General features: G+C 40.8%; 1 protein-coding gene across 2 annotated transcripts in view; it reads left to right on the top strand.

Moving 5' to 3' along the window:
• plpp3 (phospholipid phosphatase 3) overlaps nt 1–19,763 on the top strand; it is a 146,085-nt gene that overhangs the window by 53,197 nt on the left and 73,125 nt on the right. The window contains exon 2 of one of the 2 annotated variants that reach the window (XM_043699109.2): nt 1,808–1,965. The exons of the other annotated variant lie outside the window; for it this stretch is intronic. Within the exon in view, the coding sequence (XP_043555044.1) occupies nt 1,808–1,965 (158 nt within the window). The remainder of the gene's footprint in view (nt 1–1,807; nt 1,966–19,763) is intronic. 2 annotated transcript variants of the gene reach the window in all.

Genomic DNA, 19,763 nt, shown 5'->3' with positions numbered 1-19,763 from the left:
ACATAGACTAGTTCCAAATATTTCAGGGAGCATCTCAGAAATGCTTTTAATTAAGCTTCTTGGGGGTGTGGGCAGGCCTAACACCTCTACGTCTTTCCACCATTCAGTCATTTCTATGTTTATATTCTTGTTAATACACCCAGGGAATCAATAACCCATTTAAACCTTTTGAGCAGCAGTCACTTCCAAAGCAAAAATATTTGGGTACCCCATCCCAGACATCTTCTCGTTATTGTAACATTAGAATATGTTTTTGTTTGTAATCTCCTACACCAGGAATAAGCTTTGGATTCATCCGAGTGATATCGTAGTACTTCGGGATGTAGGTTTGCTCGCTGAGCTGGAAGATTCATTTTCAGACATTTCGGCACCATACTAGGTAACATGACCAGTGAGCCTCTGGATGAAGGCTCACTGATGATGTTACCTAGTGTGGTGCCAAAATGTCTGAAAACGAACCTTCCAGCTCAGCGAGCAAGCCTACATTCAGAACCTCAATCTGAGCTACAAATCTTGGCAAAACTCGCTATCATAGTACTTCATTCTGTTATCTCTGTGTGAGTGAAAGGGACTGAAGGGACAAAGGACAGCTCATTTCATGCATTGTATGTCTTTGGAACGCATATCCCAAGATGAAAGGGACAGGCTATTTCCTGTCATGGTTATGATACTAAGCAGAGTTTTAAATATGGAATAAAGAAGTGGAGCCAAAGGAAAATGTACACAATAACTAATAAAATGAAGTGCCAAGTAAACAAGGAGTTGGGGATGAAGTTGTGAAGTGAAAAATCAAAGATCTGTGGTAATGTTTCAAAGAATTATGAGGGGATTTGAGGATTACCTTACTAGTCAAGGTTGTCGATGCACTAACGTCCCTTGTAGATCCATGGGTTTAATTATAATATTAATTACAAGACAATTATCGAAACATTTGTATGCTTACATATAAACCTATGATTGGAAAGTTTCAACCTCCAGTTAAATATATGATGAACAAACCTTGTTAGAAACAAAACATAATACATTCTGTAGAAATGTCTAACAATTGAATTAATGCATACTTTCATAGGATATATTATTTTACAAGTAATATGAAAGCAACGACACATGAGTGAAGGAGACTAATCTTTTTATCAAACTTCAATCTTTTAAGTGGCATGACCATTCTACAATTCAAACGAAACACAGTATATTTTGGGGATTTAAAAAAATTCATTCATGGGACAAGGGCATTGCCATTTAGGCCATTGTTTATTGCCCATTCCTAAATTGTGTAGAGGACAATTAAGAGTCAACCACATTGCTGTGGGTCTGGAGACACAGCCAGACCAGGTAAGGATGGCAGTTTCCTTCCCTTAAGGACATTAGTGAACCAGATGAGCTTTTCCCAACAATCAGCAATGGATTTGCGGTCATCATTAGACTTTTAATTCCATATTTTTATTGGATTCAAATTCCACCACTGCCATGTCAAGAGTTGAACCTGGATCCGCAGAATATTACCTGGCTCTCTGGATTACCAGTGATTACCAGTCCAGTGATAATACCACTAGGCCATTGTCTCCCTGAATAATTATGATTATACTACCTAAATTATACAACTATACACAATTTATGTGAATTATTGCAGCGTAAAGTTCAAAATAGTAATTTGTGGGAGGGGTGTGGAAATGGTGAATGGAGTCTTTATTGCATTTGAGCTGTATGCCACATTTTACTCTGTTGAAGCAGTTGTGCCCCTAAGCTGTTTGTTGTCTCTGTTACTTACTCTTGCTTTGTCTGTATCTGTTGTCGTCCTTTCTATTAGCTGGCCTCCCTTTCCTGGTTATCGAAACTAGCACCATCAAACCTTATAAGCGTGGATTTTACTGCAATGACGAAAGCATCAAGTATCCCTATAAGAATGGAGAAACAATCAGTGATGCTGTGCTTTGTGCTGCTGGTATTCTAATCACCATCCTCTCTGTAAGTCTCTGACCACTTTGATCAAATCAATTGTGCCTTTTTGTTTGCTAGCGGAAAGCAAGCCATAAATCTGCAGAATTCCTTTACAAAGTTTATTTCCATCATTATGCCATTTCAAAACTAATGAACATCACATCGAAAACCTCTAACAGCAAGGCAATACATCTAGCCATATCTAGCCATTACAGCAAAACATCTAGCCATATCTTTTTCTGGAAAAAATTTCTAGTGAGTATAATTAGATTTATAGAGAGAGCCTGAAATTCCACATTCTTTTGGCACTAAAATGGAATAGTTGTGGCATATGGACATGGAATGTCAAGTATTTCAGAGTTACACCTATTCTCAGATACACACTAAATTCTAACAAAAGGTGGGTCTACCTGCAAAGAATGAGATAATGTGAACAAAAACCGCAATTCCAAGAATTGCTTCATATATTATCAGAAATGCATGTATGATTTAACTTGTAGAAAATTATGTCCAGGACTAAACAAATAGAATGACGTCACAAGCTTTTAAAATCAGAAATTTTCCTGAATAATAACATGGAATCTTGCACTGCTCCTGGGAGTGGGAGCAAAGTGGCCGGTGGGGAAAGGAATTACGAGGGAGTCCAAAATTTTAGAACTCTAAGGGAGGGATAAGTTTCTACAGTTAAATCCTTGGAACTTAAAGCAGGTTGAGCTTCTTGTTGGGCCATGTAAAATTTCCTGGATTGCCATTCCACAGTCCTCATTCTTGTGTCGACCTGTCTGCAGTTTTATAGTGGGACAAGTGAGACCTAGACAGGGAGGCCCACCCTTGCCCCAGTTAAAGCCATTAAATGGGCAATTAATCGCCACTTAAGTGCTATATTTTACCTAACCTTAAGTTTTGGACTGGAAGATGGAGCTGAGGAACAAAAGGGAAGTCTGCAAAGTCAGCCTGCTTGGTCCTCAGGAGATGGGGCATCTCTTTCAGTGACCTCTTCTGCATTGGGTGCCCACCTCCACAGATGCTACCAACCCTAGCCTCACCTTGAAGATGCCTACCCCTCTCTCCCTACACCCCCCCCCCCCCCCCCCCCCCCCCCCGCCCGCCAGGCCTCATTTTCCCACCTCGTAGTGAGATTACTTGTGCTTACCTGATCCTGGAACTCTGAGGATCACTTTTAGTCCCAATCCTGTCCACTGGTACAGGCGTTGCTTGAATCACTGGCAACTCTTTGAGGCAGGACTTCAACTTGAGTAAAGAGTGTAGGCCCATCTGCAGTTAAAATGGCTGCAACCAGTATTGGCGGGAAAGCATTCCCTGCAGTCTTTCCAGGTGGGAAATTGCCACTTTAAAAAATATATTGTCAGTAGAGTTATTACATATATATTTTTATGTATAGACTATGAATGATTTGACACTCAGGATTACAAACCTTACCAAAGTGTTAGTGAGTTAGTTTAAGTTAAAAGCAAAATAGGTGATGAATTTTGTACACCATATACAGAAATGTGAAAAGAATCAGAATACTGTTATGGAATTATTCTCACTCAAACCAATACAAATATGTATTTTTACAAATACATTTTATGTACTTAAAATGAATGGTGGTGAAAATAAGCTGACTTCCAAGGATGGAACATGTTCCACTGAATAATTCGTAGAAAATGTGTTCAGAAAACACCATCTTCTGTCTTGTAAAGGATAGTCATCTTCTTAGCCATCTTAAAATCGAGTACTGTTTGCTTTCGTTTAGTTAAAAATCTCACAAAACCAGGTTATAGTCCAACACGTTTATTTGGAAGCACTAGCTTTCGGAGCATTGCTCCTTCTTCAGGTGTGAGAACTTGCAAGTAATGAAAGTATTTGGACTGACTGAGCACTTTAGCCATTTATTTCTTTTTTACTCATTCAAATAATTCATCTACTTTCATCTGAAAAGTGGTTTCAACTGTTTGTTTGTTTGAACATACTCTCTTGATGAGAGAAAACCACATCTAAAATTCCATTAAATGAAATGACCAGCCTCAAACCAATTCATCTTGAAGTCAGTGCCAGGAATATCTTCTTGCTAGAGTGGCAGAGTTTCAAAAATAGTTTTTTCTTGTATGTTTGCTGCATTTTTGGTATCTATAGCAACACCATCACTGTGCAAATTGATTGTATTTGTAAAGGGTGTTTGTCTATAAGGTACTTGTAATTTTGCAGTAATGGTATGTCATAGAGGCTGGCAGGATTCAGAATTACTGAATTAACCAATCAAACTAAAAAATAAAGAAAAATTATTATGAATATAAAAACTTTAAAAATTGTTTTAGGTTAAATCAACTGTGATATTGGAAAGTCAGAGATAACAAAGACTTTCTAAGAGGCATTGAAAATCGGGATGATAATTACTCTGGCAAAATGCCATTAACCTTTAGCTGTTGAAATGTATGCAATAGATTCTGCAGATTCCATGAAGGATTTGGTGATTCCTCTGCTCCATCCAGTCCACAGTACTCCAGCTGAGGCAATACCATTATGCCTCAGCCTCCAGGGTAGTTTCAATTCCTGTTTCGAATCTGTATTGAAGGGCAAGGCATTAATAATTGAAATTGTTCCGAGTTAATTTCTTGTCCGAATCCACTGATGCAAACCCCAAAATGCTTGAATTCTGCTATTTGTCCAAAGAGTAATATTCTATCAGCAATATGTGTGTATATAAGTGAAACAATTGATCAAGAATATCACAAGATGCTTTTGGAAATTGCATCCTTACCATAACTTCTATCAGAAGATAGACTCCCTCTGGTGTTGTTGATTATATACTGTCCTTTCATCTTTGCAATCTGGGTTTAAAGTTATTCCAAGTGATGAAAGTCTCCTTTACCTATTGGTTTAAGGATTGGATATGAAATAATTTTATATAGTGTTGAATCAGTTTCTGTATTACAGATTAGAATTCTGTTGTTGCAATGATGGCGATGAGGCACAATGTAGGGCAGAGTAGAAGAAGATTGACTCTTAAACATACACAAGCATGAAATTGAAAATGTTTGTTATTGACCATGAAAATCCTCAGTTTATTGAACAGAAAATTAACAAGAAATAGTATAACAATAAACTATGGAAGGAGGAACAAAAACAGAAAGTGCTGGAGAAACTCCACAGGTCTGGCAGCACCTTTAGGGAGGAAAATAAAATTAAGGGTCACTGGACTAGAAATACTGACTCTATTTTTCTTTCTACAGATTCTGCCAGGCCTGCTGAGTTTTTCCAGCACTTTCCACTTTTGTTTCAGATTTTCAGTGTCTGCAGTTCTTTGTTTTTTTTTCCTGAAGTAAAGTGGAAACTTGCTCATTGAAATGGATCCAGTGCCATTTTGGATTAAGTTGTTTTATGAAAGGAAAGCTGACTATAGCCCTTCTCTAAAACTTCCAAAGGAAAGCAAAATGTTCTAATTTAATTTGCCATTTACAGAATTGTATCTGTTATTTGCCATTTACAACAAAGCACAAAGCATATATCTATTGTAAACTGGGAAAGTCTAAGCAAAAAAATTTATTGCTCTATCCTGCCTTATTTATTCTAGCCCCGGCATCCTGCATGATTTGTGACTTAGATTTCTAAATCCTCTCAACGGCTTTTTTTTCAGACCTTTGTCCCTTCAACATTTTAATTTGTTGTAAGAAACTTATTTTAAATTGTTCTGGATGCTCACAGCTCAGTTCCCACTGTGTGCAGACCCACAGCATGAAGTTGCCAGTATCTTGATATGAATTCACATTGTAGCAGTCTCATTCAGAGATGTCGTACAGATGTGTAGTAGGAGAAATGACAAAACATACATTGCACAGGATCAACCATCCACTTCCAAGACTTCAACGTTAGTATTTTGAGCATTCTCAGAAAACTTAATTCTGCATCTGTTCTGTGCAGTCCCTGACCCAGGTCTGTTTGACACTGATACTGAGCGTTAGATGTGGAAATTTATTTCAATCTCAGTCCTCAGCATCCTCAGTCAATAAGCAATAACAAGTTCCATAGACAGAAATTCTGAGCATAAATAGACAAAATGACTCCAAATGATTTATCCTTTTTGCTGGATATTTATTTCTTCATTTTGAGGACTAAGGCTACCAAATTGGCATGTTCTTGCTTTCAAATGTTTTATTAAATATCGTTTTGTCCCACATCATATCAGAAAGCATTACTTGGTTATGAGGGTGGTTTGAAAATGAGTTGCTTCCCTCAATATTTAAGTGTCTACTGGGATGCGACTAGTGCTTCTATAGTTTTTTTTCCCCTCCTTCCCAATGCTGAAGAGTTTGATTTGTTTTTATTGCCTCTGCTAACAGCGTGGGGGATTCTAAGATCATGCGAGTGATCACTGTGGCAAAGGATAATGATAATTGAATGAACTGTGTCACCATGTTTTTTTTTATCTCCGCACATTCTGACAAATGACTTCCAGGTGGAAAAAACACAATAAATGCTTCAAGAATGCATTGAAAAGTAGTCATCAATAAATGATTTTTGACTTTGACTTTAGTCAAAAGATAACCACAATACAGGTCTTCATATTCTCCTCTGTCCTGTTCCATACATTTTAATTAGAAATCCTCCTCCCCAAATGAAATATTCTTGCTTGGCAATGCATTGGCATTTCTCAGACAGTAGACAGTACACCAAGTGTTGTTACAGAATTGAAATAGTAGAAAAAATAGATTATCAAGGGAATACAGAGTTTAAAACAGTTCCAAATGATAATAGAAAGTGACGCTGAAGTACTCAAGTTATAGACCTTTTCCAACATGAGTCCATGTTCATCAGGCTTCAGAACACGTGGCCATGCTGCTTCCATGCACTGGCTTCTGCCCAGGACTCGGTCTTCTCCCGCTCCAGGCCTTGGCCCACGTTCACTTTACTCCCACGCCAGGACTCAGCCTGCGATTGGCTCATTCTCGCACTGATCCTGCTTCAGGACTTGTCCACACTCACTTTACTCCTACTCCAGGGCTTGGCCCATACTCACTCTGCTCCCCCCCGCAGCACCAGGCCCACGAATCAGCCTGTTCTTGCTCTGCTCCTGCTCCGGGACTCGCCCTGTGCTCGCTTTACTCCCACTTCAGGACTTGACCTATGACTCGGCCCGCACTCACTCTGCTCGTGCTCCAGAATGTGGTCTGTTCTCGCTCTGATCCTGCTCTGGGACTCGGCCTGCGAATTGGCCCGTGCTTGCTCTGCTGCCACTCCAGGATTAGGTCCGCCCAAACTTTGGCTGCAAATCATCTCCCTTCATTTTGCTTCCATTCACCAGGTAGGATAGGGTAGCTTAAGAAGTTAAAAGTTGGGGGAGTGGGGGTGAAGAAACAAATTCTGCAAAGAGAGTAGAAAAAAGAAAGAAAATGGAAAAGGAATTGGCAAGCAGAAGGCTCCAACTGGGACGTCTTCCTCTGCTGCCAGTTTAATGGAAGAGAGAGAACTGTGTTCAGTATCACTGTGACACCTTGATACTCTAATGATCCTTCAACATGTCACTTGTTATGGACCCTTAAAATATATTAAGAAGATACGCTAGACCCTAACTTTTTCTTATTTGAAAGATAAGTATAAGGCATTATGTTCCAGATGCAATTCGATTTGTCATACTACCAGACTTGAAACAAAACATGTTTTATTCATACACTATAGTTAAAATACAGACAAAATAAAAAGAAAATAAATAAACTGGCTTAACTGTAACTCTATTGAAATGCTTAACAAAATAATGCGTATTAACTACTACTAGTTAACTGTTTCAATACATACTATAAATACCCCCTTGGCAAAGGCAAATTGAGTAATATAGATTGTCTCATGTAATTCTAGCAGCAGGAAGAAAACCCCACCTTTTCGCTGTAAGAGAGAGGGAGGAATAAGAGCTTCCACAGCCAGCTTCAGGCCCCCAGCAACTGTTACTGAAAAGTAAAACTAAAAACCGTTCTGGTTCTGTGGGAGCATGGCCCCACCCATTCAGTCTGTTTCTATTGTTTTAAATTTTAAAAACATCCCAAGGCCTCACAAACTGTTTACTTTACTTTGGAGCTGGCAGCTAGGCACCTTTGGCTCAATCTTCCTTCACAAAGAAAACCAGGAGGAAATATACCTTTTAAAGCCATAGTATTGTCACACCTGCTTCCTTAAAATAAATGAATCATCAATATACAAAGATAGCTTCATTTTTTACAAACCTTTAGGCTTACACAATTAGTACACTACAATACATTTACATTATGTCGACTTGAAGCATGCAAACATTCACTACCATAGTGCATTTCAGTGCGCTTTATTTTCCCACCACCGAATGCCTCCATCTTCCTTCATCAAGTCACAATATGTTTGCAATTATGTTCTCTTGTCCTGCATGTGTGTAATTTTCAAATTGAATGGCTGCAATAATAGGTTCCATCAAAATTTTCATCATTAAATTTTTCCAAAAACTGTAAGGGGCTATTATCTGTATGTCTCAGACATAAATAAATGTTGAAATGTTGCAATGCCAGCATTAAACTTTGAAATGTGGCTGGTGTATTTTTCATACCAAATGGTATGACATTAAACTGGTACAGAGTCAAGATTAGAGTGGTGCAGGAAAAGCACAGCAGGTCAGGCAGCATCCGAGGAGCAGGGACATTGACGTTTCAGGCAAAATCCCTTCATCAGGAATGAGGCTGGAGGTCTAGGGGGTGGAGAGAGAAATGTGAGGGCGTTGGGGCTGGGAAGAAGGTAGCTGGAAATACAATAGGTGGATGGAGGTGGGGGTAAAGGCGATAGGTCGGAGGGGAGGGTGGAGTGAATTGGTGGGAAGGAAGATTGACAGGTGGGAAAGGTCATGAGGACAGTGCTGAGCTGGAAGGTTGGAACTTGGGTAAGTGGTGGGGGAGTGGGGGGTGGGGGGAGAGGAAATGAGAAAACTGGTGAAGTCCACATTGATGCCTTGGGGTTGAAGGGTCGCGAGGCGGAGGATGAGGTGTTCTTCCTCCAGATGTCGGATTGCGAGGGAGTGGCGATGGAGGAAGCCCAAGACTTGCATGTCCATGGCAGAGTGGGAGGGGGAGTTGAAATGTTTGGCCACAGGGCGGTGTGGTTGATTGGTGCAGGTGTCGGCAGCATGAAAGCTGATGTTGTCTTTGCGGTTTTGGGTAAAGTATCCTTTGATTAAGTCCAACTTAGAAATATAAGTTGCTGTCCCCTCTTCTCAATGCAATCTTCCAAACGTGGAATAGGATATGAATCAGATTTTGTAACTGCATTGATTTTGCAATAGTCCACACACAAGAGTGTGGTTTTGGCAAAACTACCATGGATGAGCTCCATTTGCTCCAACTCAGTTTGATTATATTGTCTTTGAGGATGCAATCAATCTAATTTTAAACCTGTGCCAATTTTAGAGGGTTAAGTCTAGAAGGATGTTGCTTAATTAGAACATTTCCCATATCTATATCATGTGTCATTAGATTAGCACCTCCCAGCTTATACCTACATATCTCCCCATGTGATTGTAATAACACTTTCAGGTCTTTCCGTTTTTCTCTAGAAAATAACACAATAATTATCCCACTTTTTGAGAACTTCCTCATTGTCCAATTTAATTTGAGGAATATTCAATTCAGAATCCTCTGAACTTGATTCTTCACTCTGTGTTGTAGACAGTAACACATTCTCCTTTTGCTTTCCTTCCCTGTCTATATACTTCGAGCAGATACACATGACCCATTCTTCATATCTGGCATTCCTATCAAATAGTTCATTTTACTCAATTTCCTTTTGATTTCATAAGGTCCAGTAAACCTTGTCTTTAAAGGTTCACCCATCACTGGGAGTAACACTAACACTGTATTTCCACAAACAAATTGTGAATATTTGATTTCTTGTTTGCTGCTTGTATCATCACATGCCGTGCTACTTTCAAATGCTGTCTAACCAATTTACCTTCTCTATTTAATCTTGACATGCAATCCAAATATGTGGTCTCTGACTCATTAGTTTCTTTAGTAATTTCAGTGGTCCTCTTAACTCACCAGGCATATGACTACGATGGGATTGCTCTCCATCGCTGTCCTCATCACAAGTCCTACCTGTCACTTCTACTTTTGCCATTTTAAGTCACCTCTGAGTTTTAAGTTCCAAACTTTGAAGTTCAAGAACTTTCTCTTTCTTTTGCTTGGGCCATCCTCTCCTTTTTTTTATTCTCTGCTTTTAATCGTAATTCAAACTTTCATCTCCTTTGCATGTTCAAGCTGCTTCTTTTGCAATTGGATTTTAACCATTTCCAATGACTCTGATTGCATTCCTGGCAATCATACTTGTTGAGCTCTTGCTGTAATTACCTCCCTTTTTTTGCACGGACAAAAGCATCCCCAACTCCAGCTTATCTGCCAATTCCAAAAGCTTTGCCTTGCTCACTTTCTGTAAAACTCCTGAGGTGACTTCTTCCATTCCCACAAACTTGTGTGACTGAAAGAGCTATCACTACACAAGGCACACCCTATCTAAACCAACTGAATTCAACGCCCAAAAAGAAAACACCATCACTCACCACTCATTGCCTTTGAGTAAAATAATTCTAAACCTAACTTGTAACTAGAGATTTTGATCCCAACAACAGCCCCCAATTTGTTGTGGAGCATTCCAAACCCCCTCAAAATATGATAGTCCAGACCCTATTTTTTTCTTATTTTAAATGTAAGGCATTGTGTTACAAATGCAATTCTATTGGTCATATATAGTAACATCCCATAAACATACTCTTGGCAAAGGCACATTCAGTAAAACAGATTGTGTCACATGCAAATCTAGCAACAGGAGAGAACAACAGCTTTTAGCTGCAACAGAGAGAGGAATAAGAGCTCCCACATCTAGTGTCAAGACCCAAGCAACTGCGACTGAAAACTAATACTACAGAAAATCCTGGTTCTATGGGAGCTTGACCTCACCCATTCAAGCTGCTTCTATTTTTCCAACTTAAAAAAAAACCCGAGGCCTGACAAGCTGTTTATTGGCTTTGGAGCAGACTGCTCGGTGCCTCTGTCTCAACCATCCTTCATTAAAAAAAAAGGACACAATACAGCTCTTAAAGCCATAGTTTTGTTAGACATGTGATTGTTCGAGGATGAACTCAAGTTGTCCATGTAAGGCTTTAGCCAGCACCAGACATAACATTCCTACTGGTTGAGTCAATAGATGCTTACGTTGAATTATATGAAACTTAATTTAGAGGCAATGTCTCTAAAGCAGCATCATAATTAACCATGCTCCCATCTTGTGCTGTTATTCAGCACTGTAAATGGGTAATGTTCTTTCATTCATCATAGATTTCCTCTCTGATTACTCATGCCATCAGCCAAAGTCATTCTTAGACATTTTGAAAAAGATGAACAGGCAACTGACAAAACAAAGTTATTTAAGATTTAAATCCAACCAAAGAAACTTGTTTTTGTTTTCACATAAAGTGCTGATTAATATATTAAAATGAACTAGAGGGCATAGGTTGAGGGTGAGAGGGGAAAGATATAAAGGAGACCTAAGGGGCAACTTTTTCACACAGAGGGTGTTACATGTATGGAATGAACTGTCAGAGGAAGTGGTTGAGGCTGGTATAGTTGCAACATTTAAGAGGCATTTAGGGGTATATGAATAGGAAGGGTTTGGAGGGATATGGGCCAGGTGCTGGCAGGTGGGACTAGATTGGGTTGGGATATCTGGTCGGCATGGACGGGTTGGACCGAAGGGTCTGTTTCCATGCTGTACATTCTCTATGACTCTATGGCTCTATGACTTTGAACTCTGTCAGATTACTAACGGATTGGAGTGTAAAACGTTCTGACACATAAGTGAGTGAAAATAATGACTCTCATCTAAAAAACAAAAGATAGTCAAAAATGCACAACCAAATATTTCAAATGCCAAAAATATATCTGACTGATTTAAGTACAAGACATAAAAATTTTGCTTAATTTTATTCTAAGGAAGCAACAAGAACTTTTCTGAATGCTGCTGCTGATCCTATTTGAAAACCAATAAATAATTGAGACCTCAGAGGCCCACAGGGTTGCTATGGAGAATGTAAAGCTTTGACAAGGGTAGAATCTGTAAAGCAAAAAAAATTAAAAATGTTAATGAGACTCTAAACCGGAGGAAGAAGGATGCTATAAACAACCAGAGTGTGACAGGATAAATATTTTAAAGCCGAAAAGCATTTGCTACAATTCACGAAAACCTATAACTATGTATATAGAGTTTATTAAAAACATATCCCTGCTGTAAATGGGTCCTTTGAGTTCTGAGACTGAAGCTCCAGTTTTATTCCAGCTGGGGTGAATTACAGCATTTCAATTCCTCTGACATTTGAGATGTTGCTGTAAATTTTTGGCGCTCATTAGAGTTCTGTATGTTCTCAATTAAGACAAGAGTGGACTACACATGCACCTGTGGTCTTTCGGGTAAACTTTTGCCTGATGATCAGATATAATTCGCTTAGTGAGATCTCTCCGGTCCAGAAAATTGCTAAGACCATGTGCAGATAATATAAGCTGCATAAGTGCAGGGCTATTATCCATTTAAATATTATATTGTCAAATTTAGCACATCTGTAGGGGATACTATGGATTTGACATCCCTGTGCTTGTCTGTGACAGGGTTTTCTGAAACAGCATTTCTTTTCTTTTACTTTTCAATCATCAAACAATTCCATCCGATTATGATGGTAGCACATTCTGGATTATGTACCTCCATCATTCCCTCTACTGGAACGGCAGTCCCATTCTGTGGTGGTCCCTCAGGAGGCAATGTTCAGGTTGAGAAATGTCACCAGATTTTCTGTTCATTGTTTGAAATGTGATTTTTTTTTCACTTGATGTTCAATTTAAAAATACATCCGCAAATTAAAGTATTTTGGGTGTAAACAGCAGCCTGTTTTATAACTCCCCCTTTAAAACAAATCCTTTGAAGTCAACTGGAATACAAATCAGAGGAAATGTAAAACAGATAGCCAAATGGCTGTCAACAATTTTACACTATCACGCAAAATCAAAATCTAATGCCTTAGGTGGAGAATTGGGCTTGCTAGCGCTTGTTTGCCCATCAAAAAAGGTAAAAATAAAGTCACTATCATCTTCCCAGCCCATTGCGCTGCTCCTTCATTAGAGAGAAATGACTAGTGGCTTAACCTGAGGGTCACCCCATGCCTCAGGCGAGGGGTGAGGTTGAGAAGGTAATCTCAGCCATTATAGATAATGAACCCATGCTGTTGGCTTCACTTTGCATCGCAAACCAGCTGTCCAGCTGACTGAGCTAACCAGCCCACAGCATGCATATAATGAAGACCGAGCTACATCAGAGAATAGGAGAAAGTGAGGACTGCAGATGCTGGAGATCGGAGCTGAAAATGTGTTGCTGGAAAAGCGCAGCAGGTCAGGCAGCGTCCAAGGAGCAGGAGAATCGACGTTTCGGGCATGAGCCCTTCTTCAGGAATATGATCATCAGGAGTATATCGGAGAATATGATAGAATAGATCGTTAACATGTGAACCACTCAGAAGGTGCCTTACTGTACTTGGCAGAGCTGGTGTCCAGGCAGGGTAAACAGACAAGGTCTTTTCCCTGGGGTGGGGGAGTCCAGAACTAGAGGGAATAGGTTTAGGATTAGAGGGGAAAGATATAAAAGAGACCTAAGGGGCAACCTTTTGACACAGAGGGTGGTACGTGTATGGAATGAGCTGCCAGAGGAAGTGGTGGAGCTAGTACAATTGCAACACTTCAAAGGCATCTGGATAGATATATGAATTGGAAGGGTTTGGAGGGATATGGGCCAGGTGCTGGCAGGTGGGACTAGATTGGGTTGGGATATCTGGTCGGCATGGACGGGTTGGACTGAAAGGTCTGTTTCCATGCTGTACATCTCTATGTACATCTCTATGACTCTATGATTCTGTGTGCTGGTTTGCTGATACTGTATCATCATCCCATCATGAAGGCATAGCCCATACCATAAGCAGCTGAAAAACCGAAACATAAGAAGGATGAGGAAGGGGAGAGAGAAGCTAACCTAGGTGTTTGCTCTTTCTACCCAAGCAGTCCTTGAAGTTCTCATTCTAGGACAGTATCAGTGACCACAATCCCAATTCTCCATTCACAAACAGAACCACATCCTTGCCTTTCCACAGTTACTCTTCATTCTGTACACTTGACAGCTGGGCTAACATGAACGCTCATCCAAATTAAGACCATAAGACATAGGAGCGGAAGTAAGGCCATTTGGCCCATCGAGTCCACTCCGTCATTCAATCATGGCTGATGGGCATTTCAACTCCACTTACCCGCATTCTCCCAGACCAAACATCCCAGACCAAATTTCTAAAATGAAACAATTCCATGTTGCATATACATGTCAACTAATCATCCTTAATACTCTCATGGGGTCTTTGCCAATCCTCAGCCTGTCTCAGTGGCTGCAGCAGGCTTGATGAAAAGCTGGCTGAATTTCACTGTAAGAACTGAAGGAGTCCTCAGCCTTGAATGTCTGCTTGCAGGTGGCACCTTCTTTCCATGGGTGATAGCACTTTGGGCTTATGGCTGGCAGGCAATAGGCTACTGGCAGAGTGACACTGGTGAGAAGCCAACAGATTGATGCCCCGTGGATCCATTGTCATTCCCCAGAGGTGGCATCTCCACAATGTGAGCAATCTGTTGAATGACAAATGACTAGAATAATGTAATACCCTGGAAGACTCTTTGTACACTGTTAGTCTGGCTGTGAACTGCAATGGTCTGAGTTTCTACTGCAGTGTTCAGATGTATATACTGCAGAAAAAGAGGTATAACTGGGGGAGAGGCAATTATGATGCAATTAGACAAGATTTAGGATGCATAGGATGGGGAAGGAAACTGCAGGGGATGGACACACTTGAAATGTGGAGGTCATTCAAGGAACAGCTACTGTGGGTCCTTGATAAGCACATATCTATCAGGCAGGGAGATAGTTGTTGAGAGAGGGAGCCATGGTTTACTAAAGAGGTTGAAGGTTCTGTCAAGGGGAAAAAGAAGGGTCATGTGAGGATGAGGCGTGAAAGCTCAGATAGGGGGCTTGAGAGTTATAAGTTAGCCAGAAAAGATCTAAAGCGAGGGCTGAGAAGAGCTGGGAGGGAACATGAGCCGTTGTTGGTTAGGATCAGGGAAAACCCTAAGGCCTTCTATAGGTCTATCAGGAATAAAAAAATGACTATAGTAAGATTAGGACCAATCAAAGTAGTAGTGGAAACTTGTGTGTGGAATCTGAGGACATGGGGAAGTGCTTAATGAATGCTTTTTATCAGTATTCACACTGGAAAAGGGCAATGTTAGTGACAATATGGAGATACAGGGTACTAGGTTAAATTGGGATTGAGGTTGACAAAGACGAGCTTTTATCTATTTTCCGATCTTCCAAAATTGCTAAGACCCCTGAGCTGGATGGAATTTATCCTCTGATTCTCTGGGAAGTCAGGGAGGAGATTGCAGAGCCTTTGGCTTTGATCTTTATGTCATCATTGTTGACAGGAGTAGTGCCAGAAGACTGTAGGATAGCAAATGTTGTTCCCTTGTTTAAGAAGGGGAGTCGGGACAACCCTGGTAATTATAGGCCAGTGAACCTTACTTTGGTTGTGGGTAAGATGTTGGAAAAAGTTATAAGAGAAAGGATTTATAATCATCTGGAAAGGAATGATTTGATTAGGGATAGTCAACACGGTTTTGTGAAGGATAGATCGTGCCTCACTAACCTTATTAAGTTCTTCGAGAAGGTGATAAAACAGGTGAATGAAGGTCAAGCAGTTCATGTGGTGTATATGGACCTCAGTTAGGCATTTGATTAGGTTCCACACGGTAGGTATTGCACAAAATACGGAATTTCGAGATTGAAGGTGATTTAGCAGTTTGGATCAGAAATTGGCTAGCTGAAAGAAGACAGAGGGTTGGGATTGATAGGAAATGTTCATCCTGGAGCTCAGTTACCAGTGGTGTGCTGCAAGGATCTGTTTTGGGGCCACTGCTGTTTGTCATTTTTCTAAATGATCTGGATGTGGGCATAGAAGGATGTGTTAGTAAATGTGTGGATGACACTAAGGTTGGAAGAATTGTGGATTGTGCTGAAGGATGTTGTGGGTTACAGAAGGACAGACATAAGATGCAGAGCTGGGCTGAAAAGTGGCAAATGGAGTTTAATGTGGAAAAGTGTGAGGGAGTTCACTTTGGAAAAAGTAAAAGAAATGCAGAGTAATGGTAAAATTCTTGGCAGTGTAGATGAACAGAGAGATCTCAGTGTCCTGGTGGATAAAACCCTGAAAGTTGCCACCCAGGTTGATAGGGTTGTTAAGAAGGCATATGATGTATTGGCGTTTATTGGTAGGGGGATTGAGTTTTGGAGCCATGAAGTTATGCTTCAGCTGTACAAGACATTGGTAAGGCCTTGGGGTACGGTGTACAGTTCTGGTCATCGCATTATAGGAAGGATGTGGAAGCGTTGGGAAGGGTTCAGAGGAGACTTACTAGGATTTTGCCTGGTATGGAGGGAAGGTCTTACGAGGAAAGGCTGAGGGAACTGAAGCTGTTTTCATTAGAGAGAAGAAGGTTAAGAGGTGACTTAATCGAGACGTGTGAGATAATCAGAGGGTTAGATGGGTGGACAGTGAGAGCCTTTGTCCTTGGATAGTGAAGGCTAACACGAGGAGGCATATCTTTAAATTGAGGGGTGATAGATTTAGGACAGATATTAGGGATAGTTTCCTCACTCAGAGAGCAGTAGGAGTGTGGAATGACCTGCGTGCAACAATAATAGACTTGCCGACATTCGGGCATTGGACATACATATAGATGATAATAATGGAACAGTGTAAGTTAGATGGTCATCAGACTATTTTCACAGGTCGGCGCAACATTGAAGGCTGAAGGGCCTGCACTGCGCTGTAACGTTCTATGTTCTGTGTTGGGTGGCTACTGCTTGAGTTGCAACATAAGCTGCAATGTTGGCCATCTGAGGGTGCCTCATGGTTACACAGCTGTACAACCAGAGTTAACCACTGTTTCCATGCTGGGAAGGATGAGCTCTGTGCTCTGCATAACATCCTGTGATAAGTTGGTGCTGGACTCTTTGATGCTTTTTGATATTAACTGCAAGCTTTCTGTCAGGTTTACAATGGACTTTTGTGATGCTCACCCAGCAGCGTATTCTGTTAGTTGTTTGATGGAAGTGCTTATCTGAGACCTGTGCAGCAGGATCCATGTATGTCCTTGCTCTCCAATGAACTGCGCTGCATGATCCTTCCTCTCTGCCTTTTCTGCAGCTACACATGCCTAGTGTGGAGGTGGATAACGATGTGAGATTGGCTACACTTTTTATTTCAGAGAAAAACTGATTTCTTTGCCCTCCACATCAATTTCCTCTTGACTTTTGGCAGATTGGCAATACTCAATGTGCAAAACCACCCCCACCTTGGTTGGTTTCCCCATTTTGATTTTGGGTTGTAAATCAGATTTCCTCCTGAACATAGCTTCCATCTGGCAGTGCAAAGTTCTGGAAGCTGATTAAAAGCACACCAGGTTCGAGAGCTCATGAAGGAAATGGAAAGCCTGCTGAGAAGTCTGGACAATTCTGACAGGCAAGAAAAAAAACATGTTTTCACAGCTTCAGATCTCACCATTAAGTGCTGTATTGTATGGTATAAGTATTTTTGGTGCAGTGTTTCATTAATATAGATGTATTGTTTTGAGGTCTGTTGACCTCATCAGCATTGCATAATTGTTCACATGCATTACACATGAGTCTTTTTCCAATGGAAGAAGTATTTGCAGTGAAATATATAACAGATCAACCTGTGTTGTCATTTTTACAGAAACTTAAATGGCTCTGTTTGACTTTTAAAAAATTTTTGTTTTGACACACGAGTAAAACTTATCCATCAGCTGATTAACAAGCAATGATGAATTGACGATCTGAATTGACACTTGAATGAGCACTTTCCATTCTTTCTATCTCAAAAAGTAGACTATTGTTTGGACAGCTGAGACGCTGTTGAATTTCAATTCCTAGTGGGTTTTATCTCAGTGGTGTTGCATTCATCTAAGAATAACTGACAGCTTCAAGGAGTTGTAATAACAGATTGTGCCTTTGATGTGATTGTGGTTTGTTGACGCATGCTAAATTGATTACAAGTGTAGTCAGGTTTGCTTTCACATGGCCGAATGATTTTTGATTTCATTTTGATTTGATTTATTGTAACCATGTGTACCTTAATAGACTCCAGAACTAGAGGGCGTAAGTTTAAGGTGAGAGGGGAAAGATTTAAAAGGGGCCTAAGGGACAAGTTTTTCACGCAGAGGGTGGTGCGTCATTGGAATGAGCTGCCAGAGGAAATGGTGGAGGCTGGTACATTAACAACATTTAAGAGACACTTGGATGTGTATATGAATAGGAAAGATTTAGAGGGATATGGACCAAGTGCTGGCAAATGGGACTAGATTAATTTAGGATATCTTGTCGGCATAGACAAGTTGGACTGAAGGGTCTATTTCTGTGCTGTACATCTGTATGACTTTAAGTACAGTGAAAAGCTTTGTTTGTGAGCAGTACAGGCAGCCCATAGTAAGCAAAGACATGTAGATCCTGATGAGTGAGGACATACAGACCATAGGATTCTTAGGCATCGAGGTCACACTGCACAGGAAGTGCGCGAAGCACGATCAACCTTATTGGAAGTTAGAGAGTCCATTCAGCAGTCTAATAGCAGCAGGGAAGAAGCTGTTCTTGAACCTGTTGGTGCGTATATTCAAGCTTCTGGATCTTCTGCCTGATGGAAGCGGCTGTGCCCTCAGTATCAACAATAGTTTGGTGATTTTATTCAGATATTGAGAGAGGTTTATTTCTGCCCATCACCCAAGGAATATAAATTATGTTCTATTGATATTCTATGGAAATCAAAGAGTAGATGTAGTTCATAGTGAGTAGTTATTGAGGGTAGGTGGAGGCCAGAGTGGTGGCATTGTTGATCTGAGGGAGCATGAAGGGTACCAGCCTGTCTCTACACTCATTCTTCTGCCACGCTGGTTCCCAGTTTACAAACTGCACTGTGAAGCAGAGCTTAGTGTGAAAAGATGAAAATGGAATGTGAAGTCACACGTGGGTCAGGCATGGAGTTTGAGAGTTGCAGAAGTGCTCAGCATGAGCTTTTCCTGAGCCCAGAAGAAGATTTGATTTTAAACGGTGCGATCTAACTGAATTTAGGCAGTTTCGACCCTTTGCTGATGTATCTAGTCAGTGAACTACACACTTACTGCTGGCTGTGTGAAGTGATCATTTAAATGAACAGGTAGAGTGAAGTTGGCATGACGCGAGCATTACTTTGAATGGGCGTAGTGATTCTGTGATCTTGATCTCTACTGAAGAGTGTGGTGCTGGAAAAACACAGTCGCTCAGGCAGCATCCGAGGAGCAGGAGAGTCGATGTTTTGAGCATAAGGCCTTCATCAGGAATGAGGGGTGGCCCAAGGGGGCTGAAAGATAAATGGGAGTGGGGACAAGGAAGCTGGGAATGCAATAGGTAGATGAAGGTGGGGTGAAGTTGATAGGTCAGAGAGGAGGATGGAGTGGATAGGTGGGAAGGAAGATGGACAGGTCGGACGGTTCAAAAGGGCGGTTGGAAGGTTGGATCTGGGATAAGGTAGGAGGAGGGGGAATGAGGAAAGTGGTGAAATCCACATTGATCCCGTGTAGTTGGAGGGTCCCAAGTTGGAAGATGGCGTCAGGTGGCTAGAGTTTGATGGTGGAGGCGGC

The sequence above is a fragment of the Chiloscyllium plagiosum genome, unplaced genomic scaffold, assembly GCF_037043375.1.
Source record: "Chiloscyllium plagiosum isolate Xiang-an unplaced genomic scaffold, Cpla_swu_hap1 HiC_scaffold_9, whole genome shotgun sequence".
Classification (NCBI taxonomy): Eukaryota; Metazoa; Chordata; class Chondrichthyes; order Orectolobiformes; family Hemiscylliidae; genus Chiloscyllium; species Chiloscyllium plagiosum.
The sequence above is the reverse complement of the archived record's forward strand: the minus strand, read 5'-3'. Positions and strand labels throughout refer to the sequence as shown.